At 41.0% G+C, this 12,482-nt stretch overlaps 1 protein-coding gene across 1 annotated transcript in view; it reads left to right on the top strand.

Moving 5' to 3' along the window:
* Positions 1–12,482, top strand: part of XRN2 (5'-3' exoribonuclease 2) — a 50,668-nt gene that overhangs the window by 22,269 nt on the left and 15,917 nt on the right. The window contains exons 18-27 of the mRNA XM_082306120.1: positions 522–629; positions 709–798; positions 1,323–1,395; positions 3,947–4,030; positions 4,859–4,956; positions 5,047–5,126; positions 6,958–7,014; positions 9,103–9,171; positions 9,270–9,404; positions 10,818–10,945. Coding sequence (XP_082162246.1) covers positions 522–629; positions 709–798; positions 1,323–1,395; positions 3,947–4,030; positions 4,859–4,956; positions 5,047–5,126; positions 6,958–7,014; positions 9,103–9,171; positions 9,270–9,404; positions 10,818–10,945 — 922 coding nt within the window. The remainder of the gene's footprint in view (positions 1–521; positions 630–708; positions 799–1,322; positions 1,396–3,946; positions 4,031–4,858; positions 4,957–5,046; positions 5,127–6,957; positions 7,015–9,102; positions 9,172–9,269; positions 9,405–10,817; positions 10,946–12,482) is intronic.

Raw genomic sequence — 12,482 nt, forward strand, 5'->3', positions numbered from 1 at the left:
ACTCTTTGCAAGAAATTTTTGGGCTTGGTTTTATTGGACTTTGTGCACATGCTCGTGTGTGTTTTCTCGAGGGGGAGGAAAAAGGCATGCGGTACGTTACAGTGTCCTGAAGCTAAGGCTAAGATTCTGCTGTAAGGTCTTTTGTGTCGTTATGGTGCTAGGTCCTGTCTCTTTGGCTGTCTCCCTTAGTGACTCAAACCTAGCACATAGCAAGAGTACTTTGGCATAGAAGTCTATCTGCTGTTCTGTGCTGCCGAGGAAATGCCCGAGGTCTCCATTCACTGTCCAGTGAACTCACTCGCTCTAGTCTGGCTATGAAAAGTTAAGTCCCAACCTGAAGTCCAGAGTACCTTTAGAGGCAAGAGCTCTTTCTTTTCTAATCATGGGGACTCCTCTTTCTCCCGGTTGATGCTGGGCTAAATTTTGTCATCTTTAGTGACTGGGCTACGTGATTTTTATTTTTTTTTTTCTTTTACTTTTCTGATTTGTCTGATTTTGTTTCTCTTGTTTCTCTATCCTAGGGCTGTGCATCCTGGAACTGGTATTACCCTTTTCACTATGCTCCGTTTGCTTCTGACTTTGAGGGTATTGCAGACATGCCTTCAGATTTTGAGAAAGGCTCAAAACCGGTAGGGCATCTTTATTTATGTATTTATGATTTAACAGCTCATTACAAGTGTCCTACATCTGCTTGTTTAATTTTGACAGTTTAAACCTCTTGAACAACTTATGGGAGTATTTCCAGCTGCAAGTGGAAATTTTCTGCCGCCAACGTGGAGGAAGCTCATGACAGATCCAGTAAGAATCCTTGTGGTATTCCTCTCTGTAAGGTTATGTCATCTTGCAGCTGTGTGAGCATGACTTGCTGCTTCTTACTTCGGGCAGAAAAATAACGGAGACCAGGAGGGAACGTTTTTGGTACAATGCAGAGATTCTTCAAAGATCTTTAAAAGTGATTCTTTGAATTCAGATTGAAAAATTATTTCGTGACTCAGTTACACTTTAGTAAGTGTAAAGATTGTTTACTTTCTTGTAGAAACCTTGCAAAACTTAACCGGGGAGCAGATACAGTAACCCAGTTGTCTGGAGTTATTCTATCCTGCTTAATTTCTTGTTTTGGTACTCTAAGTAATGGAAATGCCCTACCACACTTCGTGTTTAAATGGCTTCTAATAAAAGATGTTTCTATTAGTCAGTTCTTTGCATCCGCCTTAGCTCTGTGTTTGCTCGCCCTCTGCAAAGTACAGTACTACGTGGCATTATGAATTAATTTCATAATTGGCTTTAATGATTTTTTTTTTTTCCTCCCCCCTCAAATACAGGAATCAAGCATAATTGACTTCTACCCTGAAGATTTTGCTATTGATTTAAATGGGAAGAAATATGCTTGGCAAGGTGAAATTTCAACTTTCTTTTTTTTTTTTTGAGTTTTAGTATACAGACCTTAGTCTTAAGAATCTGTGTAAAAATAGGAATAAAATGGAAAATTATCTTAGTGGGATAATGATGCCCCCAGTCACACAGGTAACTTTTGTTACTTGGTGTGAGGGAGAAGTATTTTGCAGCAGGTATATTTTTGAAAAGAAATTAGTATGAAGAACAAATTATGGTTCAGTAACTGATTTAGGATTGGCAATGATTATTAGTAATTTCAGCAGTCATTCTAGATTTGTTAATTTGTCCTGAACTAGATTAATCATTTTTCTATTTTTATCAGCCTTACTGTGTAATTGTCTTTTGTCTCCTTTGCATTTAATTAATGGATCTTCTTCTGTTCAATCAGTGGCTCATTAGTACCTTGCGAAAAATGCTTTGGGGAATATAGAACTATTTGGCTGCGTACAAAGAATGAAAAAACTGCTACAGTATTTAATGCAGCTTCTTCTTTCTTCATAGAATATTAATTTTAAAGGTCTGCCGAATTTTGTGGCTGGTTACACTACTCAGCCAATAGTGTAACATCTCAATTATAGGTATAAATAATTATTTGGGCACAAAATGAAACACATGCAATTCCATCTGAGCATAAGAAAGCAGATTTTTGCTCTGAGGGTGGTCAGACACTGGAACACGTTGCCCAGGGAGGCTGTGGAGTCTTCATCCTTGGAGATATTCCACACCCAGCCAGACATGGTCCGGGGCAACCTGAGCAGCCCATGACCATGCTGGAGCAGAGGGGGTGGACTAGCTGCTCTCCAGAGGTTCCTGCTGGCATCAACGATTCTCTGATTCTTGCCCCAAGGCAGCTCACCTATGTTTTGAAACAGCCGCAGTTAGACACACGAGTGTCTTACCTCGGGACAGTGTTCCAAAACCAAAGAGAGTATTCCTAGGTATTATGAGATGTGTTGCATAGCAGGTTTTCCCTCTGTTACTTGAAGCTGTCTCTTGCCCCTGTTGTAATTCTGGCCACTTTCCTTAGTCCTTTTGTCCAGTTATCAAATCTACAGTCTAAAGCAGTAATGTTTTAAGTAGCTCCCACATGCTTTCAGCAGCCTGTAATGTTACTTTTGATTCATTTAATGCATAATTGCATTATAAACTCTTTGTTCTGGATTAACATCTGGAATTCTCATGCTTAAGAGGCAGTTGTGAAACAAGAAGTATTTTCCAAGCTGGAAGTACGGACTATCTCAGTTAAAAAGCATCTAGTGTACCTTGTCCTCTGTTTGAAGATCTTCCTTTTAGAAATGTGATTATGCTTTTGAAAGCTCAGCGTTGATCCTTTTTGCAATCTCCTGAGTCATGAACACTTCCCGTTTTGTTGTCATTCCACCAATGTGTTGTGAAGGTGAAAATAAACTGTTTTCCAGGGTAGGCTTATCACTGTTTCCCTTCAGAAGCAGTTACGTTCCAGCTGGAATTTGAACATGGCTGAGGTCTGGTGCTGTGTCTGGTAAATCAGTAGTCAGTCTGCATGAAGATTATCCTCATACTTCGTAAGCAGGGACAGTGCAGATCTCTTCTTTTAATAAAGCCACGTAAAGATCTAACTTCTGAGGCAGACCGAGTTTTAGATTGGGAATCTAAGTCTGTGGAAGTCCAAAGTCTCTGTGAATGTTGTACCTTAGAGTGATGATGGATCTGTCTGAGATCTGCTCGCAGGTAGAACTGGTACAGGCACAAATATGAAACTATGAATATCAGTTTAGTAGAAAGCCTGTGCTGTCATCTTGGTCGGGAAAAGCTCTAGTGTTCATGGTAAGGGAAATAAAATAAAAACTAAAATAATTACGCCAGATTCCACCCGATAATAAAGACGACAGAAGTAAATCCGTGAAGAATTTTCATAGTACATTTCTTAGGGCTTTTTTGGATTTTATAACAGAAGAAAACATACTGGAGCATACCAGGGAAGGCTGTTCTCCAGCTTCATCCAGCATGATTGAGTGGGCTCCGAGATGTGCTGCTTAGGGAGGGATTTTGATCCTGAGAGGAGCCTCCATGTTACTCAGAGTAAAATTAATAGCTGGCATGAATAGTCCCTAATGGATAATATCTGTATCACCTCATCGCTGAACTTGGAGTGATTTCTTCCATTGTTGTCTCTTCATAAATTAATTTGAATAAAGTAGCATTGAGTTCTGCCAGGGGAGTATCTGTAGCAAATGAGACAAATGATGACTGTCTTACTGAGCTCGTCTTGTTCCTAAATGAGGCAGGTGTGGGCAGAGGCTACTGCTTCCCAGTGCCTGCCCAGGACTGGGGAGGAGGAGGAGGACGGAGGGGTGCTTGGAGATAAGCTTCCCTCTTCAACCTGCGCTACCACTGAACTATTTTTCTCTAAAGCAGGGTCACAACCTCTGAAAATGTAGGGTTTTCTTTTCTTTGACTGATGCAACAGTTGTTTCTTGCATAAAGAATCTATTGGAGTTTTCCATGGTAGTGTCTTCCTCCCCCCCCCCTTCCCAACAAGTGTGAAAAAATAATGGTTTTGTTTTACTAGGTGTTGCATTATTGCCATTTGTTGATGAGCGACGCCTTAGAGCTGCCCTGGAAGAAGTCTACCCTGACCTCACTCCCGAAGAAAGTAAGAATTATGAAATTTTGTTACAACTCGTTATTACTACTGTGTTTCACCCTAAACGAGCAAGGTATCGTAGATGTTTGGTGGGATCGAATTATGGCAGGCTGTGGCCTCTTCTTCATGTATGGTGCTCGTAATTAGAATGATCCTTGGTGGGTTTGTTTTTGTAGCTTTCACTTACTTTTCTTTTACTCAAGTAGACCTGCATAAGACTTAACCTGAAAATTAGGTGTCCGCTTAATTGTATGAAAAGCTTCTACCAGTAAACACTGTCAAAGTAATTGTTAGATGATATGTTGCAATCAAAAGAATAAACTCTGTTTCCAAGGTTAGAGTTGATGGTAGAAGTTGATAGGTGTATTGGCGGTTCTGACCAGTAGGCTGGCTGTGGCCAGTTATGATATGTGAAGCTTCGTGTTCAGCTTATATAGGCAAATGTATGTGTTACTTTCTCCATTGTACAAAAATAATAGCTGGTTCTTGTAGGTTAACTGCTTGGGAGTTGTGTGGATTTTTGGGGGGTTTTGGTTTGTTTTTTTTTACCCAGCCTGTTTGTATCTTCAGCATTATTCTAAATTCAACATTCCTCCGATTGAACACAAGATTCCCGTTGTTTTACTGTCTGCCAGCTACCCTTGTGACCAGCGACATGCTTTTCTGGGCAGAGACTCTTTCTTTCCAACACTCTCAAGGCATGTTCAAAGCTTTCTCCTAAATCACAGTGAAGCTTTCCTTTTGTGGAGATGTCAGCAGGATGGTGTGCTGGTCTGCTGTGTTCCTTCCTTCCCTCTTTGCTCTGGACTCTTATCCCGTTCTCTTCATCTTTTCTAGGCAGAAGAAATAGCCTTGGTGGTGATGTTCTCTTTGTTGGAAAACACCATCCACTTTGTGACTTTATTGTAGAGCAGTACAAGACCAAAAACACAGAGGTAGGTTGTACTTGTTCTTAAGGGATTGTGTAAATGGTGAGGGTGGAGGTGTAATAAAGTGCTTCAGCTGAAAAATTATTTTTTCCATAGCCAGTGGATATACCCCCAGAGCTGTGCCATGGAATGCAGGGAAAGCTGACGCTGAATGAAAATGCTGTTCTTCCAGATCAGTGAGTATAGCTTTTGGTACGGGTTGTTTGATGCTAAAGGACGTTTCCTTCAGTTATGTCTGCATTTCAGTAAAAAATCTCTTTGTGCCTACGACAAGAAACCTAAAACTCCTGACAAGGCAGTGCATTTAGTTCTGAGGCTAAATGTGCTTTCTGCTAGGTTTCATAGTAGGTGTGTATTATCATCAGTAGATGTAAAAAACCAAGCAAGTAAAACTTTAATTCTACAATCCTGGTTTTTTTTTTTATTTCAGAACTAGGCTTTTAAAGCAGCATCAGAAATCTTTACAGCACTCTTTGTGTATTTAATTGCTGGTGAATCCTTTTTTTATTTTTGTCGTTTCATCTATGGAAGACTGATTTATGTATTTAGTAATGTTTTAACTTTTTAATAGGTAAACAGGGACTATATGATAATAGTAGTGAACAGTGGCCTTATTCAGTAAGGTCATGTTGTTTTGGCCTCTGTGCATTTGTATGGATGTTAATTTAATGCAGTCTGATGTAACTTCCAATAGTGTATGCTGTTTAAAAAAAAAAACAACTCTGCTTTTTATATGCTAATCTTAATTGCATTAAAGACAAAATCCAGATAGAGAGATATTTTGCCATTTTCCATTTAGGCTATAGCACTAAATTCAGGGCTGTTACCAGCTAAACATACAAAAAATGCTAATATTTTTTGTTTTCTAGATAATGCATTTAGTTTGAGAAATTATCAGTGTAATCTTCACACTGTAGGAGATGCATTCATTTATCTAACTTTGCTTAGAGGCATAAGCAGGTGTTCAGTAACTCATTTGCATTAAATGCACAAACACTCCAGTTTTGTTGGACAGATAACGTATCCTAGGTCACACTTACTAATATACATTTCTCTATCCTTGTTATGGCTTGCGAAGAATATGAGCAAGTCAGAGCTGTTCTTGGAGTGAACAGCAATGCGGGGAAAAGAACACTCTTCTGGCGTTGTCTTCCCCAGATAGAGCGTGAGAAACGGGTGTGTTTGTACCTAGAGAAGTAGTTTGCTAGGGATCCTGCGAAGATGAGCAGGGATTTATATCACCACTTCAAAATAAGTCTTATATTGCTAAAAAGATGTGAACCAAATTCAGCCAGCGTGCACATAGTTTGGGACCTCTGTGTAACATGAGTACGCGACAGTTGTGCGCAGTGAACAAAGGCATCTGGTTTCTGATTGATAAGAGTAGTTTTCTCGAGCGTGTTGTTTGTCTGCTTGAATTGAAGGGGCAGAGTTTTCTGGAGGTAAGAAGGGTTAAGATGCAACTGCTTGTCAGTTTATTAAATCTCAGTTAGGAAGGAGGCTCTTTAAGTGCTGTGGAAAACCAGCCGCTAAATTTTTAATTTTTTTTTTTTTTTAACTTCAAAGCGTTTTTCTTCCTAGTGAAGCAGGTTTGTGTCTTCATGGTGCCTGCATGTGCGTCTGTCTGGTCTTCTCCTGCCCTCTTAGAACCTGCTGGCTTGTTATAATCAAACCCTAGCAGTAGCTGGAAGTTTCCAAGGCGCAGAATAGCGCTGAGGTGTGTAAACAGACTGCCGGGCAGTGGGAAGTGTGTGAACCCTCTGTTAGACACTAGAGAATCCACACAGATCAGCTGCAAAAGTAATGACTTTAACAAATAAGGATTCAGTAATTCCATTACTTATAGAAGTATTTGATTTAGGGGAAAGGCAAGTTATTTGAAATCCCTTTTATGTGTCGCAGGCTTAGTTGACAGAGGAATGGGAGTGGTAGCAACAGAGACAGTGGAGCAAAATGATGAGATATATGTTACATGACATTTTGACAGAGGTTTTTCCTCTTTACCAGGCCGGTGGAGTCTCCTGTTCCAATGCTGCGTGACCTTGCACAGAATTCTGCAGTCAGGTAAGTAAACTCTGGGTTTTAATGCAATGGCGTACAAAATACAGCAGTCAAAACTAGTTTATTCTGGTGTTTTGTGTTGTTAAATTTGCAGCAGACTCCATCTCTTAATAAAATTGAAGCTTTTACTTCAAATGTTTCTGGTTTTCTGTGAGAATTGAATCCAAGATATGTTGTAACGCAGCAGGCTTGGGCTAGGGTGGTTAAGCGGAGTGTGTAGTGGCGTGCCCTGCAGGGATGGCCGAAACGGTCGTTTCTTGGTGCGTCAAACCCAGTGTGTTTCATCCCCTCAGAAATCCCTCCTCTTTCCTGCTGTTGCTTTTCTGCGTGCTCTCTGTCGGGACTTCTGGGTCTTTGGCAAGCAAAGAGCAACACCTACAGAACTTGATAGTCTCTATCAAGCCTTTAAAATTGAAGAAAACCAAACGTTCATGAGAGCAAGGCTCCGAGACAGAATTGGGTATTGATCGAAAGTCCTCCAGCTTTTGATTTTTGCCTCTTGTGTTTTTATCCATTTTTATTCCTAGCAATTCCCAGGGGATGCCTGAGAATATAGGCATCATGTCTTTAAGAAGTAAAGGAGTAATACTAACTTTGCCTGAATGTGATGTTTGGAAGAATAATAAGAAAAGTCATAATGAATAAAAAACGACACAGAGTTTCCAAGAGAAAATCTTGTGGTCACAGAAGATTTTAATTACTTTTGCACTTGACAGCAAATTTCTGTAGATCTAGTGTGTTGTAGGTCATTCTCACTTAATTTGGCGCAGTGTAATAGGTATGTAATGCTTGAGCCTGTAACCTTTCACTTCTTGAGCCTCATAAGATACCTGAGACACTGAATATCACTTGTGATCTGTCTGTATAATTCTTTCCTCTAAAGAGGCACAACAACTTCGTTCAACTAGAAAAACTACCTCCAGGCAGTAAAAATGCTAAGTTGTGGCTTGTCAGGATATTGTAGAAAGGATGTTCTGAAATGGGGATTTAGTTACTTTGAGTGATGAGTTAAAGGTAGTTTTTGGCTTTCCATCTGCCACTGTCAGGAGGTTTGAATTGTTTTACGCTTCTGTCCATTTCTCTATCGCAAAGATTTTTCTTCCTGTCTCTTGAGATAGTATGAGCAGTCATGATCCTGCTCTTCAGTTCTTGTGACTTTGGCTGAATTTTCCAAGGGACCATTATTCTCTTTCCTTTGAGTCTCATTCGTTCTCTGCTGAAAACCAGATGTATTTCAGCTGGAAGAGTGAGATTGTTCTGCTTAGTTGTTTGCTTTTATCTTTCTTGGCATCCCAAGCATCCTTCTGTATCAAACGGTAGGTAGTGGGAGAGCAGGGAGCAGGTTGGTGCTGTGTACTTCAAACACGTCCCCGGTGGGACCTACCTGAGACCTGGATACTTACACCAGGAGACTGGAATTGCTAGGAGCGTGGAGGAATTTCCCTAGAGCAAACCCAGACTGCTGTATAATGCATCGTACCAGCAGAAATTAAGCTTTCAGCTGCTTTTTGCTCTATTACTGTTTAGTTTGTGTAATACTAGACAGCTCAAAATGCAGGGTCTGTGAGATGTCACTGAAAATAGGTGTATATCCCTCCACGGGAACTGCATACAACTGCAAAGCCGCCTTTCAGGGTAAAAACTCCCCGGCCCAGGAAATCCCACTCCTAAGCTCTCTACGCTTTTGACGAGGCTGCGCAGCAAGCTGATATCCCTCCTGTCTATCCTGTGGCAGCCTTTGAACTTAATCAAGTACAATCAGTGCTTTGACTAGAGGATGTGTACTCAAGGGTCTGCAGAAGATACTTTCATTACCATACATAGGACTAACTGTTTTCTAGACATTAAACTTTCTTTTGGACTGGCTACTGATACAGAGGAGGAAAAAGGTCACCCTGTAGAAAATAACTGAGACATCCAAGTTCAATCTAGTCAGTGTATCCATGTGCAAGAAATGCACTTTGCTGTTTAAGTCATGGGTTCTGGAATCTTTTCTGTTGCGTACATCACTGTTAATAAAGCAGCAACTACTTTTTAATCGTGCTTGTCATAATTATCATGTAAACCTAATCCTCAAATACTTTCTCCTAGTATCTCTTTCAAAGATCCACAATTTGATGAAGACTTTGTTTTCAAGGCTACGGTGTTACCTGGCGCAAAGTAAGTATCAGTTGTCAGTTTTCAAATACTTCCATTTTCTTTCATTAATCTGAGTATTTGCTGTGATAAATATTTACGGAACTATTTTTAATATTAAGGAAACCTGCTCCAGTTCTGAAGCCAGGAGACTGGGAAAAAACCAACAATGATGGCAGGCCTTGGAGACCGCAGCTTGGTTTTAATCGAGACAGAAAACCAGTCCATTTGGACCAGTCAGCGTTTAGAACTTTAGGGTAAGACTGGCGGCATTGTTATTGACTGCCTCGCTGAGATGACTATACTCCTTTATTGCTTTTTTTAATTAAAAAAAAAAAAAAAAAAAAAAAAAGAAACAAAGGGGGCATGGATGGACTGTCAGAGATAAGGTGGTGGTGGTCCGTGTTGGAAACTTTGGCATGTGGTATTTAAATTCGGTATTGATGAAAACTGTATATTACAGTTAAAATTGTATATTAATGATTTTGCTGTAATGCCTTGCATTCTTGATTTGGGGTTTGTTTTTTTCTACTAAATATTTTTAACTAACTTTCCCATTGGGTTTTTTCAACTTGTTTGGTGGATACTCGCTTAAAGTACAGAAGGTACACTGAGAATATTGCACACAAGTGATAATTAAGATGATTATGAAGACAGGAATGTTCTTTATGCTTTTAAAAACGGGGTTTAAAAACCCTTGTTTGGAGCACGTGTTACACCATACAATCCGTTTGATGGTCATTTTTCAAGGCAGGCGTTGCCACAGTTTATATTAGTTCTTCAAAAGTCCAAGTAACTTTCTCAGCTGCCGCAGTGTAGTACGAGAATGCTTCTGAGTGCAGGATGAGAGAATGAGCTGGGGTTATGTATTACAGGTAAAATGACACGTTTTTCCTTACTGGGGAGCGCAAGGAGCCATACGTTTATCAGAGCCAGAAAAGAGAATGTTTTAAAGGATATTGTAATGCTAGCAAATAAAATTAAACTCTGTGAGCAACTGAACGTGGGTGTCTCTTTAGGAAGAGAAAATATCTTCCTCATCTTATGGCTCTGGAGGAGCTGGAAGAAGAAAAAGCAACACCCTTCCCTCCATTTGTGTGTTGGAAAACATAATTGTTCCAGTCCTGCACTTGTGAACCATCTTCTGTTCTTCCATGTCATAGTTATGAAAAAAAGTGTAGCTGCATTATTGATCACAGATGATGTCTCATTAAGTTGCTGTCCAGGGTGGCAGACACCACAAGCATCAAAGGCTTAACGCGAATGTAGTTCTGCACAGGAAAAACAGCAAAGGCCTGGCAAACACTGACACGCCAGTATTTGCAGATCCCACATCTCTATCAACTCTCACTTATTAGGAAATGTGACAGTAGTTCCGTTTTGCTGAACTCTTACACAGTTTGCAGGAAATATATGGTTTTCTGCTTATTGTGGCTTGCTCTAGAAACTTCAGAATTTTTGCTGGGATCAGCTCACAAAGCGTGTGCTCCGTTTGTGGTGTGCCTGAGACCCTGGTCTGTAAGCGAGTCACTGCATCGTGCTTGGGCACATCTCCACTGACGCACCGGAGAGAGCTGGGCTATTTGATGGGCTGGGTAGCAGCTGTGCTGTAAGATGGCACTCATAAAAACATCCTATTCTTTTTCCTTTCCGTTTCTTACACATAATAGCCATACGATGCCAAGGGAAAGAGCGATGCCAGGAATGTATGCCAATGCGGTACCTCTTGGAACTTACGGGAGCCCATACGCCAGGCCGCTTCTGAGTGGGCAGCAGCAGATTCCGAAACTGTTGTCAAGTAAGTGGGTTCTGCTTCCTACATTTCAGAATTTGAAAAGTATTACGGTTTCGTTTTGGTCTGTTGCACTATTACAAATAAGAAGTGGGTTCAGGCATCCGTCTTCATTAACCTTGTGTTGCTCTCCTCTGTTGTTCTTCCTTTATGGAACTGCTGTAGTGAAATGTACTAAAAGGTAATTATGGGCCTGTAAGTGGGATCCCAGTTTGAATACTGCGCCCAGTATTCAAATGCAATAGGAAAAATAGCACTTTGTCTGCTAAGGGTTCCTGGTGCCTGTTATCCGGAACGTATTCGGTATGCGGCTGAATCTCAACATCACCGGCATCAGCAGACTTAGTAGAAGCTTGGTGCTTTGTGTCCAAAGAGAAGAATAAGAGGAGGATGCTGGCCACAGAAAATAATTCATGCACGAGGCATGGTGGCAGATCAGGAGAGACTGTAGGACTGACAGAAGAGCTGTGGTTGGTGCCGAGATGCCAGACTGAACCAAAATTGCTAATTCACAGTCCTGGCTTCTCCCGCCTGCACTAAGTGTTGCAACTTTGGGCAAAGAGAGGTGGTAGGAGATGGTGGGGAGGTCAGGGATGCCACTGCTGTTGGCTTGGTGAACAAGTGGGTCGCTGGAAGTGGTAAGATAAATCCTGCGTGACATAAAGTGGAGTTCTTCATCCTGGGAAGGAATTGCTTGTGCAGAGGGCTCCCAGAAAGGATGTGAGTTACGAGTCCCGTCTCTTCGCCTGTAGTCAGGAGCTGCGTTTCTGTAATGGTGGGATTGAGACAGGAGGAGGCTTGGCTAACTTGCCTAAAAAGGTTCTTTAAAGTAAGAAGTTCTCACTGTTCAGCTGAGTTCTTGCATTATTGAATTATGCGAGTGTCTGAAGTTTAAACAGCTGGCACAAACAAAGTTTGAACTCCAACTTTGTCACCTATAGAAGACCAGGTTACTGCGTAGTGAAGCTGTCGGCCTTTTTATCCTTGACTTGCATTTTTGCTGCATGTGAGAGAGCGAATAAATAATATCGATGGCCACTTTGAATTAAACTTATTGTCCAGTCCTGAAGTAGATGAAGTGTAGTTGAGTAGTGGGTGCAAAAGCTTTCCTGTGCAAGGAATCAGAGTGGTTTAAGTGGAGAGACAGATTGAATATGAGAGCCTGGAGCTATTAACTTTAATCAAAGGAAAGCAAGTGGTTTTTTAAATGAACAAGAAATATGATCCAGAAAGAAGAGCGTGGGGAATGGGAAGGCAGAACTACCGGGCAGGCATCACGTTTTTGTATTAATCTCCAAAAAGAGAAAGTCTGCATGGTTTTGGGGAGGGAGAAAGTATTCGTGAGCCCACCAGTCCCTGTACTGTTGTTCATGTCTTCTGAAGCTCGAGTCTTGACGCTTTGTGGGAAATACTTATTTCAAAGCAGCTTTCTGTGCCTTACATGGAGCTGATCTTGCCAATTAGGTACTTACAAAGCTCTTGTCCTGATGGCATCTGAGCACCTTGTGTTGTATAGGAAGCACTCCACATGCAAATAGGCCCC

Source organism: Platalea leucorodia, assembly GCF_965183815.1.
Source record: "Platalea leucorodia genome assembly, chromosome: 3".
Lineage (NCBI taxonomy): Eukaryota > Metazoa > Chordata > Aves > Pelecaniformes > Threskiornithidae > Platalea > Platalea leucorodia.